The sequence below is a fragment of the Pinus tabuliformis genome, chromosome 5_2 (assembly GCF_031772625.1).
Source record: "Pinus tabuliformis cultivar Carrire ecotype Pingquan chromosome 5_2, CPIR1, whole genome shotgun sequence".
In the NCBI taxonomy this organism is placed as follows: Eukaryota; Viridiplantae; Streptophyta; class Pinopsida; order Pinales; family Pinaceae; genus Pinus; species Pinus tabuliformis.
The window spans coordinates 609,151,888-609,173,227 of NC_142306.1; the positions used below are offsets into that span (position 1 = coordinate 609,151,888).

At 38.2% G+C, this 21,340-nt stretch overlaps 1 protein-coding gene across 1 annotated transcript in view; it reads left to right on the forward strand.

The window, feature by feature from the left end:
• The window catches only part of LOC149160486 (L-type lectin-domain containing receptor kinase V.9-like), a 43,174-nt gene extending 34,601 nt beyond the window's left edge, over positions 1 to 8,573 (forward strand). Inside the window, exons 3-4 of the mRNA XM_089434623.1 lie at positions 7,039 to 7,090; positions 7,425 to 8,573. Coding sequence (XP_089290749.1) covers positions 7,039 to 7,090; positions 7,425 to 8,573 — 1,201 coding nt within the window. The remainder of the gene's footprint in view (positions 1 to 7,038; positions 7,091 to 7,424) is intronic.
• The last annotated feature ends 12,767 nt before the right edge of the window (positions 8,574 to 21,340 follow it).

Consider the following 21,340-nt stretch of genomic DNA (forward strand, 5'->3'; position numbering starts at 1 on the left):
TAGTGTGCATTGATTTCTCTATCTCTCTATCTCAACCCCTAAACATATAAACTCTCTCTCCATATATATCTATCTCTCTCTCCCTCTGTCCCTCGCTTTCCCCTCCCTCTCTCTCTCTTCCCCTTCTCACGCTCCCTAACATTTCTCTCTCCATATCCATCTCTTCCTCCCTCCCTACCTTTGCCTCTCTCTTCTTACCTTTCCCCCCATCTATATCTCTATCTCCCCTTGTCTCTCCTTCTCACCCCCAAAACATACACACTCTATCTCAGTGTAAGCACATAAAAATTGCTCAACCATACATACAATACTTGAATTTTCATCCTAAATAAAATGTTTTCTTACTATTTTCCATCATTCAACATTTTTAATTACTTTTCATTCAAACCCAGTAATAGAAAATAACTACCACTGAAAATTATTTAGTGTTTAACACTCCATAAGTCACAATGATTGACTTTGGAGAAAACTACTATTAATAACAGAGACAAGGTATGTTGTTTACTACAGTAGCTCAAGTTAAATATTTGAATGGTCTATGATTCCATCTACTCTTTTCATATGATCGATATGAGAAAATGGAAAAAAATAGTTTCAGATTGATTGCAATGAAGATTGTTTGTAATTGACTATATTCTTAGCATTCACATTTTCTATCTATCAAAATTGTTACATTGACACTTTGCACTCAAAATTTGTATTTCATCATTTTTCATCATTCAAGTTACTAACAGTCTCTCTCATCTCAACAAACTAAGGTAACTAAGAAAATTTTAAATTAAATTGACCAAATTAATCTTAGACATATCACTTTTTTGAGGTAACCAAGAAAATCTTAAATTAAATTGACCAAATTAATCTTAGACATATCACTTTTTTGAGGTAACCAAGCAAATTTTAAATTAAATTGACCAAATTAATCTTAGACATATTTAGCATATTTAAAATTATCAAAATAATTAGATGTTCAGCAAATTTTGTATGACCGCACACCATTGAAACCAACCTAGATCCATCTTAACGCCGGATCTATCAAGTGCTGAGAGGGATCAAATGTCTCAAGGTGCACTCAAAAAATAGGTTTGCACCTCGAGAGATTTTATAGATCCGATGTTAGGATGGATCTAGGCTCGTTGTTAACCTTGCTAAGTTTTATTATTTTTATAATTTACATTTATATATATCTATTTACAACTTTCATTATTTATTATTTTATTTATTTACTATTATTATATTTTTTCATTATTTATTATTTATTTAATATTATTATCCTTTCTTTCTTATTTATTATTTATTTACTTATATAATATTATTTATTTTATTTATTATTATTAGGGGCATTACAATAAGGATGTATGTAAGCAGTTGGAGATAGAGTTTCATAGTAGTTATGCGAGCTGAGGAGGGTGGTGATAATGTTGAGGAGTATGCATAGGCTAGTTGATTGTGCATGCCCCTTACTTCATGGTTGTTTTGCAGTGAAGTTAGTCCTAGTGACAGGGTTAGAGGTCTGGTTGAGAGTGAGAGTGTGAATTGTTGGGTTTAGGGCCCGGGAAACCCGACCAGTTTTCACGCGGTCAACAGTCATAGGGTATGGATGCGCAATTAGAATGCTACTTAGTTGAGGGAGGCCTCGACGCTTGAAGCAAATTTCCTGACAAGATGGTAATATTTGTCCCTTCAATTCGCCTTTTTTTGGCCTGGAGCGGTCTCTAATCAATTCGGTAGTGTATATATCTAGCTTGGTTGGTTTCTCTTAGTGAATTCTGGGGAGTTCTGGCCTGGAGGAGATTTTGTGTTCAACTGTCTTGGAGGGTGTAGGAATTTGGCCAAGAGGGGTACTCTGGTTTTGGTGGACACTAGGAGAGTTGGTAGTGGGTGGATTTTTAATTCTGCATTGTTTGAATGTTGCAACTTGGTACCTTGTGGAATTTTCTAGTTTTTCTTAGTCTCGCTCCATTTGGTGGGGCGTCTCCGCACACCGGTCTTTGCTAGTTGTTCTTGCATGAAGTGGATAGGGGCTAGGAAAAGGAGACAGTGTGGGACTTGGTGGGTGTTTACTTGGTTTAATCAAGAATGTAAAATGATTCGCCAAAGGGGTTGGGGTAGGCGTGGCAGAGCTCCTCGGTGTGATATGTCGTCCTAGGTTGGTAGAGTAGTGGCCGAGCATGGTAGGGGTGGATACAATGGTGCGTCTGATGGAGAAATGGCCCAAGAATTTGGACCAGTGCTTGGGATAGCAACCGCCTCGCCCTCCTTGGAATCAATAGCTAGTTAGCTCCAGCTGGTCATGGTATACTTGGGAGAGATGAGGCAACAATGACATGAAGATAGAAATGAGTTGATCACATTTTTGAATGACATCTAATACAACCAATGGGTGATGATGGATAGGATGGATTCTATCTGGCGCAACCAATGACGCACGATGGAGCAGTTGGACCAAATTGACAAAAGCATCGATCGCTTGGAACACCATGCTCATGATGGAATTTGACCCCTGGACCCTCCAAATGTCGGGCAAGGCCTGACACCTCCAAGAAATTTCTGATGATGATTTGTTTTGTTTGTATTCCCGAATTTTTTTGGTGTATCCGTGTTTATGACTTGAGTTCTGGATGTAGTGTATGACACTTTGGTTTTTTATTTTCACGTTCCGATCAGAATGCAACAAGGAGCACAAGAAAGAAATAGCAAATTAAATGTAATTTTTTAAACAAATAATAAAATATTTTTGACCGACAAAAAACACAAACTCAATAAGATTTTTCTTAAAATTATTATTGATAAAAATTCTATTATATTCTGATTACTAAAAAACAAAAAAATTAATTTTTATTAAAAATAAAAAATAATACAACTTCAAAACTAAATTTATATTTATTGTATTATAGAAAATAAGAATTAGATATTAAAAAAAATAATAAAAAATAAAACATATATTTCTATTATATATATAGATTATGTGTAGTATCTCGTGCTGCTAGAGAGACTATCCATCCCTGGAAGAGAATAGAATAATTGTAGTATTTAAGTATATTTTCTTGAAAAACAAATATTTTATTAATGAGTCTATATTGTCTTATATTTCATTAGTTATAAAATAATAAGTTGATAGTAAAGACTAAAAAGATATTAATTACATATTTTTATTATTTATAAAATAATATATTTCTAATCGAGTTTAGGGTTGTGTGATCTATATTTACAAAAGAAAGGCTTGTGTGATTTATATTTACAAAAGAAAAAAATCGGTAATAATCATATCAAGGAATATTTGTCGACATGTTTAAAACTAACTAGTGTGATTCATCGTAAGATGAATGATGAGAGAGATCTTTTGGCTATAAAGAAACACTTACTTTTGACTAGGTAAAAAATAGGTGAAAAAATAATTTGATCATAATTTAAATAATTAAGTGAAATGTATATAAATAGATATTAATATTATCTTTTTTTTCTTACATAAAATTTGATTTTTTATTTATTTAATTAAAAAATTAATCTTTTAATTATAATTTAAATAATTAAATATATATAACTTAAAATCCTAGATTCCAAGCTAACTTTTGACTTGAGTAAGAATTAGTAGAAATTAATATATATATATATATATATATATATATATATGGATGGAATAAATTGAGATTAGGGATTATTATCAAAATAAAGGAAACTTATTCTTATTACAAAGCTTAATAAATAAGAAAGTCAACTAAATTATTAATTCGTAAATCAAAATAAATTAAGATCCATAAAAATATAATATATAAAATATAAAAAGGAAAAAGAAAACACAAAGAAATGAATAAAGCAAAAGGGAAGAAAACACAATAAACCAATATGAAGGAAAAAATTCTATAATAGTCACTAAATCCAAAGAAAAACATAATAAATATATTCAAGTGGATAATAAAATATAAAAAACGTTAACCACATTTGATAATTCCCATCTTCATCTTTAATTATAAAAGTAATTTTAAATATATTCTACTTACCAAATCTATTCACATATATATTTGATTTGCGGCTTCAGCGGCTTTACGGGTGATCTGCCCTTCTCTTCTTCTTTACGGGTGTTCTGCCCTTCTCTGCGGCTTTACGAGTGATCTACGGCTTCAGCCCTTCTCTGTTTTCGCTTAAGCGGGATTCTGTTTTCGCAGGCATGTGAAACTTCCACCCGATGTTGCGCGGCTACTTCCGAGGGATCGCCTTCTGAGTGAGGGATGTATGTATGTAATGTACAAGGAGAGTACATTTTACCGATTATATACTGTCATTCCGGCGATTATATACTGTCATTCCCTGTTTTCTTTTAATCGTATTGTATTCATGCGATATAATTTGTGGTTTTGGAGTTGTGGTGATCTGCGGTTTTCATGCGGTGATCTGCGGTTTTCAGAGCTGCGGCTTTCAGATCTGCGGTGAAGATTTTTGATGCGGTGATCTGTGGCTTTCAGATCTGCGGTTATCTATGGCTTTCATTCCATTCTGGTGCTGCTTTGTTTGAGTAAAAGATTCGATTCGGGCTTTTCTTGACTCATCGATTTCCAGTCCATATTGCTGCTTTGCTCGTTTGCTTTCAGGACATCCTCCATTGGTGGATATTATATTACGCGCTCTCTTCGAAGATATGCGGTGATCTGCAGCTTTCAAATCTGCGGTGATCTACGGCTTTCAGATCTGCCATGATATGATCTGCGGCTCTGCGGCACATTTAATATACATTCCCAGTCTTGCTTCCCTCACCTGCTAAGGTGTTCTGCTGGTGATCTACGGCTTTCAGATCTGCCATGATATGATCTGCGGCTCTGCGGCACATTTAATATACATTCCCGGTCTTGCTTCCCTCGCCTGCTAAGGAGAACATTCTCTAGATGGCTCCCAGCTTCGTGAAAATAGCTGCTGGCTCAGTTCCATCCGCCTCTGGGGGGCAAGCTCCTGCCCATATCGTCAGTGAAGCCCCAGCTCCCACTGTCCAGGTGGTCCAGGCTTCACTCGATGAGGCTTTGAAGTTTTTTGAAAGTGCCCTAATATGCCGATTCAATGGTTTTTGGCCGTGGCTGACAGCTCTCCACAGTTGGATCTCGAAGGTATGGAAGCCTCTAATTCCTAATGCAATTAATATCTACCCCTGTGCTAGGGGTTTCTTTATAGTAGATTTTGAAAACCGTAAAAGCAGACAATGTATTCTAGATTTTGGCCCTTGGTTTTGGGATAAATCAGGCCTATTCATGAGGCCATGGAACCCGTCATTCGATCCCTCAACAACAGTCATAACCTCAGCACCAGTTTGGGTGAGATTGCCAAACCTACCCTTGCATCTCTGGAATTTCTCTTCGCTAGAAGCCATTGGAAATGCAATTGGGAAATTTTACTGCAGGTGCCCAAAAACAGAGGAATATGCCAGAACCACGTATGCACACATTTGTGTGGAAATGGACTTCAACGTTGGATTCCCAGCTGAAATACACCTAACAAGTAAAGACTATGTGTGGAACCAGAAACTCGATTACGAAAGTGTCCTCTTCAAATGTCAATCCTGCTTTGAGACAGGCCACCTAGCCAAAAATTTCCCAAAAGCCTCCCAAAAAAATTGTGCTAGAAAAAATCACCACAGATCTACATGGTGGGAAGGAGCACAAAAAGAACACTACACTGTCATCCAAGAAGAATACTCTCAAGAAAACTTTGAATTACAAGAAATCAGGCAAGATAGAAACAACTCTCAAGACAAGTAGGGGGAAACCCCCCCCCAACAACAAAAAAGTGAACTCGACAACCCCTCAAGCATCGACAGTTATGAGGTTTCAAATAACGCGCAAAATAAATCTTCATTTAATAGCAAAGCAGATCTCTTAGACCAAACTTCTTCTCCGACTATCTCCAAAAGGACGAACACAATAGATCGCGAAGCGAAGACACCAATGTCCCAAGAACCAGACGAGATGAAGAAGATGCAAGATAAAGAAATTTGGAAGACCATAAAGAAGAAAAAGAAAGCTACATCACCAATCTCGCCAAGAAAGACGAGGAGCCAGACAATTAGAAATTAAGAAATTATAGGTCCGATAGACCAATTTGGTCTTAGTGGACGTTAACCACCACCACCATCATCATCATCATCATCATATATATATATATATATATATATATATATATATTATTTTTTTATACTAAAATTTTAAAATAAAATTATAATTTTATTTTTTACCGGTGTAGTATAAATTGATATCTACATTTTAATCTAAGATGACTTCTCTAGTCAATTAGTTGCCAACTCACTTTTAATGAAGCCAGAATTCTTTGAACACGTTATTTACCACCGAGTTTATCTAGCATCACTCCAGTAACATGGATGAAATCACGGGTCGGAAGATGCCATAATTTTGAGATGAGAAGTAATCCAAATTACAACTAAGATGTTAATGTCACTCTCACATTTATGAATTGCAATTTCTCTTCTACGTCTGTAATTATGAAGCGGCTATTTTAACCGTTCCAAAAATTCGGCATTCTTCGGAGTCATTCCTGTGTTATTCCTCCTTCCTTAATACGACGTCTTATCTTCTCGGTCATTATACGACGTCTTATCTTCTCGGTCATTTCCCTGTTATTCTTATCTCGTCGGTCATTTCCCTGTTATTCCTCTTTCGTTCCGAAAGAGGAATATTTTAACGATACGAAATCTCCGTGGTCATAAGTTATAAAAAACATTTACAATAAGAAACGTAGTCCTTCAATGCTCTTGCCAGGATTTTCGAAGGGTGCTTTTAGGGCTAGCAAATCTTTGGAAGATAACTGCACCCAACACTTCAATCTGTTTCATTTATTTGATATATGTTTTGTGGCTATAGATCACTTGAGTATGTATTAATATCCATCATTTCTGGGCGCTTGCATTTCCAGTTCTTTGGAAATGGTACCAGGATGGAGGATGGCTCCATACCATTTGGCTAATATTTCTATTGATAGTTTTCTGTAGCAACCGTTTATGTTGGTTGATACTTCAGCTGTTATATGCTTTTGATTATGTAGGACTTTTATAGTATTCGATGATGATAGAGGGACATCTTTTTTGAGAGATCAGGTCATTGTATTGGGATGCAACTATCTACCGTGGACTTTAGAATGGCTATGGTTATATCTGTTATGTTAGTTCATTAAGTCTGTAGATACAGCTTATGGCTGATGGTAACAATTATGGACTATATTAGACCATGTACTGGTTTTCAATGTATTGAATATCAGTGTTTTTTTCTTTATAAAAAAAGGTATTAATATCCATATCTATTTATTCTTCCCAGAAGGAATTTTGGGGAATTTCGCTCCACCCAAAGAAACGACTAATGATGCTAATACCATGGCGCAGACTCCTCCTGATAGCCTGCACCTCTCTCTTTTTACCACTTATTCCTGCACAGGTCGATGAGGATCATCCACACACCACTTTCATCTTCGACGGATTTAACGGAACCCACCTGATCTTGGAAGAGGAGGCTTCTGTCATCGGCTCGAAATCCGTGCTTGCTCTCACAAAGCAATCGCATTATATGATCGGCCGCGCGCTCTATTCAATTCCCGTGCAGATGAAAAGCAACGAGACTCGTTTCTCCTTTAGCACTACCTTCGTTTTTTCCATTGTGCATCCTCCCTCTAACGACGGAGGACATGGACTAGCGTTCATCATGATGCCCCACAGTTACCCCATTCGCGCTATTGCGTCCCAGTATTTGGGCTTGTTAGACCTCACCAGCAACGGGCGGCCATACAATCACTTATTTGCAGTGGAGTTCGATACGACCAAGAATCCGGAATTCAATGATCCCGACGACAACCACGTGGGTGTAGACGTCAACAGCCTCATCTCGGAGCAGACCGTGCCTGCCGGTTATTGGGATGGGGTGGACAGCTTCCATGGACTGAGCCTCAAGAGTGGACAGAACATACAGGCCTGGATCGATTACAATCATCCTCAACGCCGCCTCAACATTACCATCACGTTAGCCGGCTTGCCGAGACCGCACAGGCCATTGATATCTATGAAAATTGATCTGCACAGTGTTCTGAAAGAGAAGATGTTTGTTGGATTTTCAGCATCCACAGGGATGTTAGTGGAAGACCATTACGTTATGGCGTGGAGCTTCACCAACGAAGGGACGGCGCCGCCCGTCAATGTGTCGCGTCTCCCTTCACTTGCTAACATGTATTCCAAACATCTGGACCCGGGATTCATAGCCGGCGTCACCGTGGCCACCTTGGTTCTCTTCACGCTGGGGATTGGGGCGGTCTGGTTTCTCAAAAGAGCGAAAAACAGGGAAACGATCGAAGAATGGGAGGAAGAGTACTGGCCCCATAGATTCACTTACAAGGAGCTCAGCATCGCCACCAGCAGATTCCGTGGTGATAACATTTTGGGACAAGGGGGTTTTGGCAAAGTTTACAAGGGCGTCCTCCCGAGCAGCGGCCAAGAAGTCGCAGTGAAGTGCATAACGAAGGAGTTCACGGAGGGAATGAAAGGGTTCGTCGCAGAGATCTCGAGCATGGGGCGTGTAACGCCCTACAGTCGATGAGCGACCGGGCGTGCGCTCCGCCCGCTCCACAATGCGACTAAGCAAGGATAATTTTAGGGGCGAATGTTCGCCCTTTGGCGAAATTAAGGGGTTTTAAATTTTTAGTGGGCGAATATTTTGTATCATAGTACATTTTTACAAATCACCTCAAATAGGCCACCTTATTTTAAGGGAGAGGGTAAAAAAGGTAAATTTAGCCCTTGAAATTAGGACTTACAACCTTCCATTCGCCCATTTTCAAGAATAGGTTTCATTTAAGTGAATCCATTCGCCCATTTTCAAGAATAGGTTTTATTTAAGTGAATCCTATGGGCCAAATACCATATTTATAAAAGAGGTATGGTAAATAAATAAAACATTTTTTATATTTACTCCATAAGTCACCTTATATACATGTAAGGGTGTAAACAAATAAAAATATAAGTGGAGGTATGGTAAATAAATACAATGTCTTTTTATACTTACTCAAAAGGTATGGTAAATAAATAAAAATATAAATAAACTAGACGTATCGTAAATAAATAAAACCTCTTTTTATATTTAGTCCATAACCCTCGTTCTATTTATGAAGGCTCAAGAAAGAGGTTTTATTTAAGTGAATCCTATGGGCCAAATACCATATTTGTAAAAGAGGTATGGTAAATTAATAAAAATATAAATAAACGAGAGGTATGGTAAACAAATAAAACATTTTTTTATATTTACTCCATAAGTCACCTGATATTTACGAACACTAAAAAAATGGGTTATATTTAGGTTAAACCTATGGCCAAAATACTATGGGACAAATACCATGGACTAGATTGTTATTAATACCATGCAAAAAACCATTATTAACCCTAATATTAGAATTAATAAAAATAAAAATGGCACATGGTATTGACCCATGGTATTCACCAAAATGGCACATGGTATTGACCCATGGTATTCACCTGGAATGTAGCGTATTTAAATGGGGGAATTAAACCAACATGTAGCCTATGCTACGATTCACTAGGACTTTACAAAGTTTTATTATTTAGTGAAAGACTCGCCAAGATCTTACAAGATTTTATAATTGACTAAAATATTCGCCATGCCTGGTGAGAGATTCGCCAAAAAATTATATATACATATTATATTATTGATAAAATCGCCTTTCATTTTTCCTATATACCATGGAGATTCGCCCATTTATTATATTTATAAATTTAGGGGGGGTTCTTAAAATTTTCCCTGCGACTAAGTCATGAAAACTCAGCGTGAATGACCAAGGATGAAATACATATTGTATAAGCAATGTTGGCGTTCACGTTTATAGGGGCGAGTCGAGGGGAGCTCGTTCATAAAACCAACCGAGGAGCGTAGCAAACGAAGGGCAAGCCGACCATATGATGGTGTTGCATATCGTTTGAGGATGCGGTGGTTGGAGGTTTAATTGAAGTGTCGTCTAGGGCGTAGTGCTACACGATGGTAGCATATATATGTGTGGAGGAGTTGGCATTTCAAACCATCGAACATCACTCGGTTGAACAATGAGAAAAGGTGAAGGAATAAAGGGTATAGCCGCAGTGTGGCACAGTTCTAATGCGCCCGCACGCTGGGCGGGATACACAAGATTTGCGCAGATTTGGAGTTCGGTTGGGGCGCGGGTGGGGGATGTGCTAGGGCGCCCGCCCGCCGGAGTATTGTATATGAGTTTGGATGGTGTTGGGCGTATGTTGTGCATGGGCACGCCCGCCCATTCGGCAAAGGAAACTCGTGTTGTGTTAAGTCGTGGTGAGACCACCGTACGCTCTTGCACGGGTGAGCGCCCGACTTGGGTATAAACGCCGGTGGAGCCAAGCTCTCAGTCATTGTACAAAAACTCTTCATATATAATAAAAGATTGCTTTTACATGTGTCGTCGTTCTCTTGCCTTTCTACATTGCTGATGTTTTAATATTAATGGTTTCCACACATTAATATGTTATTCATGTTTTATAATGAATGTTAAGGCGTAGTTCATAAAGTAATGTAACAATGGTGAATGCTAATTACTTAGGCGGTGCTGCACCCGGCCAATTTAACGAAAAAAGAATTGGGGGCGTGACAGGTGGTATCAGAGCAGGTTCACAGGTGGTGAAGTCGTTGCTTGATGAACGCAGAGAACAGACATGTATGCAGGGAAAATTTATGGAGAAATCATGGATTAACAGTCTGGGTTTCGTGGACTTGATGATGCATGGCAAGACCATTCAAGCTCTGGTGGACACGAGGGCCACTCATAACTTCATGACGACATGGTTGGCAAAAGAGGTTGGATTGATGATCTTCCCATCGAATGTGGAAGTCAAGGCAGTGAACTCTAGAGCTAAAGTGGTGGGTTTGGCACACGAAGTGCCTGTGCAGATAAAAGACTGGAAGGGTCAGTTGGACTTCACAGTGATGGAGATGAACGACTTCGATATGATACTCGGACAGGATTTCTTGAAGGGCAACAAGGCTATTGTTGTCCCCTTCTGTGATGAGGTGGTGCTGGTTGGACAGTCACAAACTTGGGCTTTGCCCACTCACAGGCAAAGGAGGGAAGTCAGGGTGCAGCATGTTTCGACACTAAGTTTGGAGAAGGCTATGAAGGAGTCAGATATGGAGACATATGCGGTGATGTTCAAGGGAGTCAAAGGTGATGGAGTGGGGACGCCTGTTCCAGCCGAGATTTCTGAGGTACTGGCCAAATATGCAGATTTGATGCCTGATGAGCTACCAAAGAAGCTTCCACCAAGGCGTGCAGTGGACCATAGCATTGAGCTTGAGCCAGGAAAGCAACCCCCGGCTAAAGCACCTTATCGATTATCAGGACCTGAGTTGGAGGAATTGAAATGACAGCTAAAGGAGTTAGCTGATGCAGGTTTCATTAGGCCTTCAAGGTCCCCTTATGGAGCTCCGGTATTGTTCCAGCGGAAGAAGGATTCGAATGAGTTACGAATGTGCTGTGATTACCATGCATTGAACAAGCAGACGGTAAGGAACAGGTATCCTTTGCCATTGGATGCTGATTGCTTTGACAAGCTTGCGAAAGCCTGAGTGTTTTCCAAGCTGGACTTGAGGCATGGGTATTATCAAGTGTGAATAGATGAAGGAGATGAGAAGAAGACCACGATAGTAACAAGGTATGGTAGCTTTGAGTTCCTTGTTATGCCATTCGGGTTGTGCAATGCTCCTGCTACGTTTTGTACTTTGATGAATGATGTCCTACAACCATACTTGGATTCGTTCGTAGTAGTATACTTGGACGATATAGTGGTGTTCAATGACAACATGGAGGATCATAAGAAGCACTTGGCGATGGTATTCGAGGCACTGAGGGCAAATCAGTTGTTCTTGAAGAAGTCTAAGTGTGTGTTCACTCAGACCGAGATTCCGTTCCTTGGGCATATTGTTGGTCAAGGGTACATACGGATGGAGCCGAGCAGAGTGAAGGTGATCGAGGACTGGGTTGAACCAAAGAATGTCCATGAGATGAGGGTGTTTTGTGCATGACCAACTACCAACGGAAGTTCGTAGAGGGGTACTCCAAGGTAACATCATCACTGACAGACCTATTGAAGAAAGACAAGAGGTGGAGTTGGATGGATAAATGTCAGAAGGCATTTGATGACTTGAAGAAGAGGATGGTTATAGCACCGATACTGAAGTTGCCTGACTTTGAGAGACCGTTTGAGGTACACACTGATGCTTCAGATTTTTCCATAGGAGGAGTTCTTATGCAGGATGGGCATCTCGTGGCGTATGAGAGTCGGAAGTTGCAGGATAGAGAATGGAGGTATCTGGTCCATGAGGAGGAGATGACTGCAATCATTCACTGTCTTCATGTGTGGAGGCATTACCTGATTGGGGAGCCGTTTGTTGTCAAGACAGACAACGTTGCAGCAAGTTATTTTGCATCACAACTGAAGCTTTCTGTGAAGCAAGCTCGTTGGTAGGACTTCTTGGCAGAATTCGACATGACTATCAAGTATAGACCGGGAAGGCACATTGCAGTAGCAGATGCCCTTTAATAGCAGGAAGGGACAACTTGTAGCATTAGAGGGAGAAGACCGGGAAGCTAGGAGTAGGAGTTGAGTTCAGATGTTAGCAGAGATGCAGAATAAGCTCAAGGAAAGTGTTGAAACTGATACTTTGGCGCAGAATATAGTGAAGCAGATAAAGGAGGGGAAGACACGAAAGTTCTTTCTACGAGACGGGTTCTTGTTCTTTGGAAACCGACTCTATGTTCCAAAGTCATCTGGGCTCAGAAGGCACCTTTTGAAGGAGTGCCACGACTCACCATGGGCTGGCCACCCAGGGATGCGTCGTTCTTTGGCATTGTTGGAGAGAGGATTCTTTTGGGAGAAGATGCGAGAGGATGTAGAGGAGTATGTACATACATGCATCATTTGTTAGCAGGACAAATTAGATACTCAGAGGCAAGGAGGACTGTTGCAACCTTTACCGTTTCCTGAGAGACCATGGATGAGTGTCTTGATGGACTTCATCACTCAGTTGCCACAGGTTCAGGGGTATAATGGGATAATGGTCGTGGTTGATCGTTTTTCCAAGTATGTTGTCTTTGTTCCAACAAAGATACCATGTGGAGCCGAGCGTATTGCGGAGTTGTTATTTAAAGTGAAGTATTGGGGGATGCCATTAAGCATCGTGTTGGATAGAGATCCACGTTTTATAGGCAGATTTTGGACCACATTGTTCAAGTTAGTCGGGACAGAGTTGTTGATGAGTTCGAGTTACCATCCGCAGACAGATGGGCAGACCGAGAGGATCAACGCGTTGCTGGAGGACTACTTGAGACATTATGTGACGACTAATCAGAAGAATTGGCCTGAACTCTTGGATATTGCTCAGTTTAGCTACAATATTCAAAAGAGTTCTGCGACGGGGTATAGTCCATTTGAGTTGGTGAATGGGCAGATGCTGGTTGCGCTGCATACCGTAGTGACAGGAGGGTTTTTGAGGAGTCCTCATGCGAAGAAGTTCATGAAGGCTTGGGACGAGACCTTGGAGTTGGCACGGTTGCACTTGCACGAAGCTGCAAGGAGAATGAAGAAATATGCTGATCGAGGAAGACGGGATGTGCACTTCAGTGTGGGAGATATGGTGTTTCTCAGGATTACTGGGGAGCAGTTTCAGCCAGCCAAGGGGACTGCGAGAAAACTAACACGGAAGTATGAGGGACCATTCCAAGCGAAGAAGAGAGTGAGGAAGTTGCTTATGAGCTAGAGCTTCCACACCATATGCACATGAAGCATCTAGTTTTTCACATGAGTCAGTTGAAGAGATGTAGGCTTGACGCTGACCATCCAGAGAGAGTTGAACCGCCGAAAGGACCAGCCGGGATTGTAGACAAGCCAGGACTGGAGTTGGATAAGATTTTGAGCTTCAGAACTACAAGGATTGGTTGCCACATGAAGCGGGAATTTCTTGTCAGATGGAAGAATGCACTGGAGGAAGAAAGTTGGGAATCGAAGGACTCACTTTGGAGATGGAAGAATAAAATTGAGAGGTATGACAGGAAGCTTTTGAGGCAGTCAAGATTGTCGAGGGCGACAATGCGTTCGAGTGGGGGAGTATGTAATGCCCTGTGGTCGATGAGCGACCGGGTGCATGCTCCGCCTGCTCCACAATGCGACTAAGTCATGAAAACTCAGTGTGAACAACCAAGGATGAAATACATATTGTATAGGCAATGTTGTCGTTCATGTTTATAGGGGCGAGTCGAGGGGAGCTCGTTCATGAAACTGACCGAGGAGCGTAGCAAACGGAGGGCGAGCCAACCATATGATGGCGTTGCATATCGTTTGAGGACGCGGCGGTTGGAGGTTTAATTGAAGTGTCGGCCAGGGCGTAGTGCTACACGACGGTAGCATATATATGCGCGGAGGAGTTGGCATTTCAAACCATCGAACATCGCTCGGTCGAACAACAAGAAAAGGCGCAGGAATAAAGGGTATAGCCGCAGCGTGGCACAGTTCTAATGCGCCCGCACGCCGGGCGGGATACACAAGACTTGCGCAGATTTGGAGTTCAGTTGGGGCGCGGGTGGGGGATGCACTAGGGCGCCCGCCCGCCGGAGTATTGTATATGAGTTTGGATTGTGTTGGGCGTAGGTTGTGCATGGGCACGCCCGCCCATTCGGCAAAGGAAACTCGTGTTGTGTTAAGTCGTGGTGAGACCACCGTGCGCTCTTGCATGGGTGGGCGCCTGACTTGGGTATAAACGCCGGTGGAGCCAAGCTCCTGGTCATTGTACAAAAACTCTTCATATATAATAAAAGATTTCTTTTACATGTGCTATCGTTCTCTTGCCGTTCTACATTGCTGATGTTTTAATATTAATGGTTTCCGCACATTAATATGTTATTTATGTTTTATAGTGAATATTAAGGCATAGTTCGTAAAGTAATGTAACAATGGTGAATGTTAATTACTTAGGTGGTGCTGCACCCACCCAATTTAACGAAAAAGGAATTGGGGGTGTGACAGGGCGCTGTATGAAAAAATAAATATATTTACTTAAAGTAAGGTTTAAATTGGGAAAGTGTATTGAATTAGTATGGGTAAGGGGTTAAATAATGTGATTTTTAGAGGCATTTTCTAATATATAGTCAAATTAAAAATATTGTGCCAAAAAACAAAAGTAAAAAATTCATTGAATAAAATCCCCTACTAAAATAATTAAAAAAAATCAATCGAATTTGTAACATTTCCCTTGAATCAACTCTCTTTTAAAATTCAGAGTGTATGTAGATAACCAGAAGGTCAATATAGCTCTGTGACATCCTCGGGACAACTCTCTTTTATAGAATTCACTATGTATCTTCTTTACTTTTCTTTATAGCCTCTCCTCTATAGAATTCTTGGAGTGCATTTCACGATACATTCATTTATTTCACATAAAAATTAATCGCATTTGAAAGTAATCGATGCGTAATGTTTCCTTTACTCATTTATAGCCTCCCCTCTATAGAATTCTTGGAGTGTATATTAAGGTCCATTCATTTGTTCCATAGAGAAATTTAGCGCATGTGAACGTATCTGTGTGATGTTTACATTGCTCACATTTCTCTCTATACCTTATCCTTCGTAAAATTCACGTGCTGTATATTAAGATCCATTCATTTGTTCCGGGGAGAAATAAATTAACGTGCTGTATATTAAAATCCATTCATTTGTTCCGGGGAGAAATATCAGATTAGAAAACCCATGTATTAAGATCTGGCATCTATGTATTCTGAAGATCCGTTCATCTATGTATTACATCCATTCATTTGTTCCGCGGAGAAATTTAGCAACTGTGAAAGAATCGATTGGCTATGTTTCCTCGGCCCAATGAACGAATCAAATAAAAAAGAGTATTCTCATGTGATAAAATAGTGGTCGTCCCCGCTTATGAATTGCGGGGAGACCTCAGGAGTTAGACGCTGACGGCAAAATCAGATGAGCAAAATCATTATCCCGCATCCATTATTCTAAATATCCATTCATCTACGTATTGCATCAATTATTTTCTCTGAGGAGAAATTTAGCTGATGTGGATGTGAAAGAATCGACTGATGATGCTTGCCTAGCGCAATGAGCGAACCAAATAACATGGACAGAGGAAACCAAATTGCTAAATGACTTGAACACACTAAATGACTTGCACTGAAATCACACAATGCACACGATAAATCTATGGCTCCGCTAATTCAAATTACTTAAATTGTTTGAAAATGGAACCATAAATAGACACAAAAGCTCATGACTCATGGACAGATCCTCCTGAAGGATCATAGAATGTCAGTAATGGTTATTCCCATTCTATCTCTTGAACATTTGCTAATTTATTTCTAAATTTAGACTTTACATCAACTATAAATTAAACTACAAATTAATTGGGAGTAATTATCTCTAACACTATTGTGTATTGATCTATGTTTTAACTAAGCTTAAAATCTTTAAATTTTATTTATAAAATTCAAATACATTTCTTGTTAATAATTTTGTTGTTTTTTAAATTTACAAAATTACGTTTTTCCAATATTTACAAACTTTCTAATAAATGATATATGATATAATATGCTTCTCTAATAACCAACACATTTCCTTGATAAATATACTATTGATACACTTTTAGTTGTTATAAATCACCCAATAATCCATGTACCGATGATGATGATGAACAACTTTTAGTTGGTCCCTATTCTTCTTGTTAATCCACTATTCTCGATGATGATGATGATGCACTTTTAGTTGGTCCCTATTCTTCTTGTTATAAATCACCCAATATTCCACGTACCCAAACTATTCTCGATGATGATGATGATGCACTTTTAGTTGGTCCCTATTCTTCTTGTTATAAATCACCCAATAATCCGCTTACCCAAACTATTATCATTACTACTACATATCTACTTCAAATAATGATATTCTAACAATTGACTTGAACAACGACGACGATGAAAAAAAACACATCTTGAAGTAGTCTTACAGTTATTTGTAATACTTACAAAATAACTATTAACATATCCAACTAATCCACGTAACCAAACTTCTCTTGTTGCTACTACATATCTACTTCAAATAATGGTATTGTAACAATTGACTTAACCAAGATAAAAAAAATACATCTTGAAGAACTCTTACAGTGATTTGTAATACTTACAAAATTATTATTAGTATCTCCAATTAGGAGATTATCAAAATAATTATTAGTATATCGAATTAGGAGATTATCATGGGTTATATATTATAATATATCATATTCGTTGTTTCAACGGTGTATTTTAGAATTCATTTTCATTTTGTCCATGAGAAATTTTTGGAGACTCTATGAACCTAGTAATCAAATTAATAGGATATGTAATGTTTAGTTTATTGGTAATGAGATACATAAGACTACGAATTAATTTTTTAGTAGAGTTGGATTTATTTTGGATCTTATTTATACTTTGCTAAGCGTTGTTCATATTGTAATTGGAGTTGGTGCTAGTTTAGAATTCATCATCCTGAACCTCTTTAGCGCATTCATGGCATACCTTGAAAAAAAAGCTACTTGAATCTGATTGAATGACTTCAATAAAAATAAGGAATCTCATTAATTCCAAATTAGTCATTCAAATTCTTACTTCATGGTTAATTTAAAGTTTTCTAGCAATAAATTCCTTGTGAAGATCATATCATCAATACACAAACAAATAAATAGAATTTGTCCTTACTCATTCAACTTTGTATACAATGTGGTCTCAATGTTGCTTATGCTAAATCCACCACAATTCCAATATGAATCAATCTTGCTATAGCAAGCTCCTAGAGCTTGCTTAAGTCCATATAGAGATTTTTTCACCTTGTATAGGTTATCTTTGCATCAATCCACCATATATGCTAGTGGTTTCTCTAGATACATTTCTTCTTAAAAAATTCCATTTAAGAACGTTCAATTTGCATCCATATAATAAACATTCCACCTTTTCTGACATACTAGGACCAAGGCAACTTTAACTATATCTAAACTTGTAACTCATCGAAATGTCTCATTTTTCCACCAATACCCACTCTAGGGTACTATGCTAAACCCTTCTCTACCAATCTATCTTTGTACTTTTCAAATTTTCATTTCACATTGATCTTTATACTGTAAACCAATATGAATTCACATATAAGCCTTCATAAAATTCTCTCAAACTTCTAGTCTTTCTAGACCTTAAGGAATTAATTTTAGTATTAGATTCACTAGTAGGAGTAAACTAAGTAGTTAGTGTAAATTTGAATAGAATGTATTGTATTTCTTGTTTACTATTGTTATAACTTTTGTTATTGTAGGAAAAGCATGTTATATGCCAATGTACTTTGTGGTGACTAAGCTTCAAGCTAGTGTGGAAGTTGAACATTGATTTTCAGTTAGACCTATACTTGAGAAGATCATATTTCCTTTCCCAATGAGTTTGAAATGCAATAAGCACATTTAGAAATCAACAATTTCTCCATCTGTCTGACAGATATTCTGAGTATTTTTTATAAATGTGTTATTGTTGCTCTAGTTCTAAATGGGCAACCTATATGTTGAATGCAGATTCTAGAATATTCCTGAAATCTTGGGGATATGCCCGAAGTCAATTTCTAAAAGATCTCAATAAAGTGCAAGAATGGTCATCCTTATATGGATTGCAGTTTCCAAAATATTCCAAAAATTTAATGGACATGAGCGAAGTCGATTGTTTGAAAGGTCGCAATGAAATACACCGACATACATAGTATAATTTTTTTCTAAAATTACTCATCAAAATATTCATGACAAAGTATTCTTCTTAGGATAAAACATAATCCTATTATTAGTCGCCGTATTCCCATACCAAATGTAGAAAAAATATCATTAGATTCCAAGGAGTAAGTTGCAAGAAAACATTGACCATATCTAAACTACAAAGGAGTTATCTTCTTTTTTGGCAAGGTATTAGCATTTTCTGATCTCAAAAAATTGGTTTGAATAGTTCTTTCAAGGGAATATCACAAAAGCTAAAATTGAGTGTGATACCTTAGGGATAAAACTTCTTACTTCATTGTCTCAATCAACAATCCAGTTGTGACTTAATACATTCTTATCAGGATTGAACATGGTTCCATCTTGCATCAATAATAATGAAGAGCTAAAGCTCACTGTGATACCTTAGAAATAAAATTGCTCGATATTTACAATTGGCACTCATTCTTATCAGGATTAAACATGGTTCCATAATCCATCTTTAATTTATAATCATGAAGAGACCAGATTCAATGGCAACAAAACATGCACCATATCAAGCCTACATAGGAATTATCTTCTTCTTGGGGCATGAAATTGGCATTTTTTTGGCACGCAAATTTAGTGTGAATAGTCCTCTCATGGCCATATTACAAAAGCTAAAACTGAATGTGACACCTCAGAGATAAAAATGATCATGGTTGAACATTGTTCCATCTTGCAGTATTAAGGCCAAATCATAAAAGTTGAAACTGAGTGTGATACCTCAGATATAAAATTGATCAGGATTGAACATGGTTGCATGTTGCATTAATAATGAAGTAGCAAGAAAACAGGGAGAAGGTTGTCAATAGCAACAAAACATGGGGAAATTTGGTTTGCATAGTCCTTTCATGGTTATATCACAAAATCTAAAACTGATTGTGATACGTCAGAAATACATTCAGAGTGTTGTGAAAGACTGTAGAATTAAGTACTCACAGTAATCTTTGCAGCATATCCATGCAACAATATATTTTCAAGAAAGAGTACACATGTGCACAAAACCCTTTTAATTACCATTTAAAGTCAAATGTACAGTAGAAGAGGTTCACTGGAAATGCATTTAGATTAATGGTTGGATAAGGAAATTGTTGGGCAGTATGCTTTGTTCCATATCAACTTCCACACTATAATTGTTGGCTATCTTTCACATGGAAAAGCATACACACATATTATGTTCAATCATGCAAGAAAAATTGGCAAATAGACAAGGAACTAGAGACAGTAGGGTAGTGAGAATGTCCATGTAAGTAGGGTACTTTTCTATATAAGTTACTTTAAAGCAAGAAAATTTTGATGAAACAACATGTATTATTTTCTATAAAAGAAGAAGCATGTAGCGGACTGACAAAAAAAATGTTTGAAGTCCTTCAACCAAAGTGCATGTTTTTTTTCTTGTTTTTCTCTTGTAGGGAAAATTCCTAGTCGTAAATACAAGATGGTGTGTGGCATCTACAACACCAATTGATATTTAGATTTGGGATGCGATCGAGATAATATGCTCGAAGTTTCCTGTTTGCATCCCTTTCATGTACATGGATGAGGACATGCACGAAATCTTTAATCCTTTTAAGTAGTTGGAGAGTTGGACACATCTGGTATAAAAGCACAATACAAGAACATAGGAATCATGTTTGTATATTCAAAAGAGAAGCCTCTTGTTCATGTATCTGAAGGAAAAATGTGTAGAGCTGAGAAACATATTGTACATCCATCTGTTTGTGAAAGCAAAGAGAAAGCGTGTAAGCGAACATGTATAAATTCATTAATTGAAAGGGAAAGCATAGAAGAAAAATAGTAGCAACCTTTTGAAAGTGAAAGTATATTATAGATAGAATAGGTAAAACAAACATGATATTTTAAGGTGTTAACATGAGACAGAAGATGAAAAATTTTCAAGTGAAATGCAAAGGAAGGAAAGCAACCAAAAGGAGAAGGTCTTTAGGTAGTTTGATTCACAGATTTGGAGGCAAGGTATGTTTCTTCTTTTTCCTGTGAAGTACGTAAGGATTTTCTTGCATGCGTGAATAGCGTGTCAAGGAGGAAGGTGGAGATATTCAAAGATCATTCAATTATCTAACTATAGATATGGTTGTGAATGTTAGGCCTTGACGATCAATGTTGCTAATGTCGATTGTTGCCTTTTGTAGTGTCATGCCTTGTGATTTATGGATCATTAGGGCCCATGCCATTCGAAGGGGAATTTGTGTGTGAGAAACCCATGTTACGAGGGATATAGGCACATATTTTGGATTTGAGGCATCCCATGGTGGACCTTTGTAGTGAATGAAATCAGCCACAAAAAATGATGGGAGTTCTGGGGATCGAGAACTAGGTGCGTAGTAAATAGCAACAACTTTCTCAAGCGAACCATTAACAAGGCCTAATTCAACCCATAAGTTGCTTATTAGAATGAAATGTTGACCATTGCAGAGAAGCACTTTTGCATTTGTTTCCTTTGCTTGACATAACAACGTGCAACTAGTAGGTTT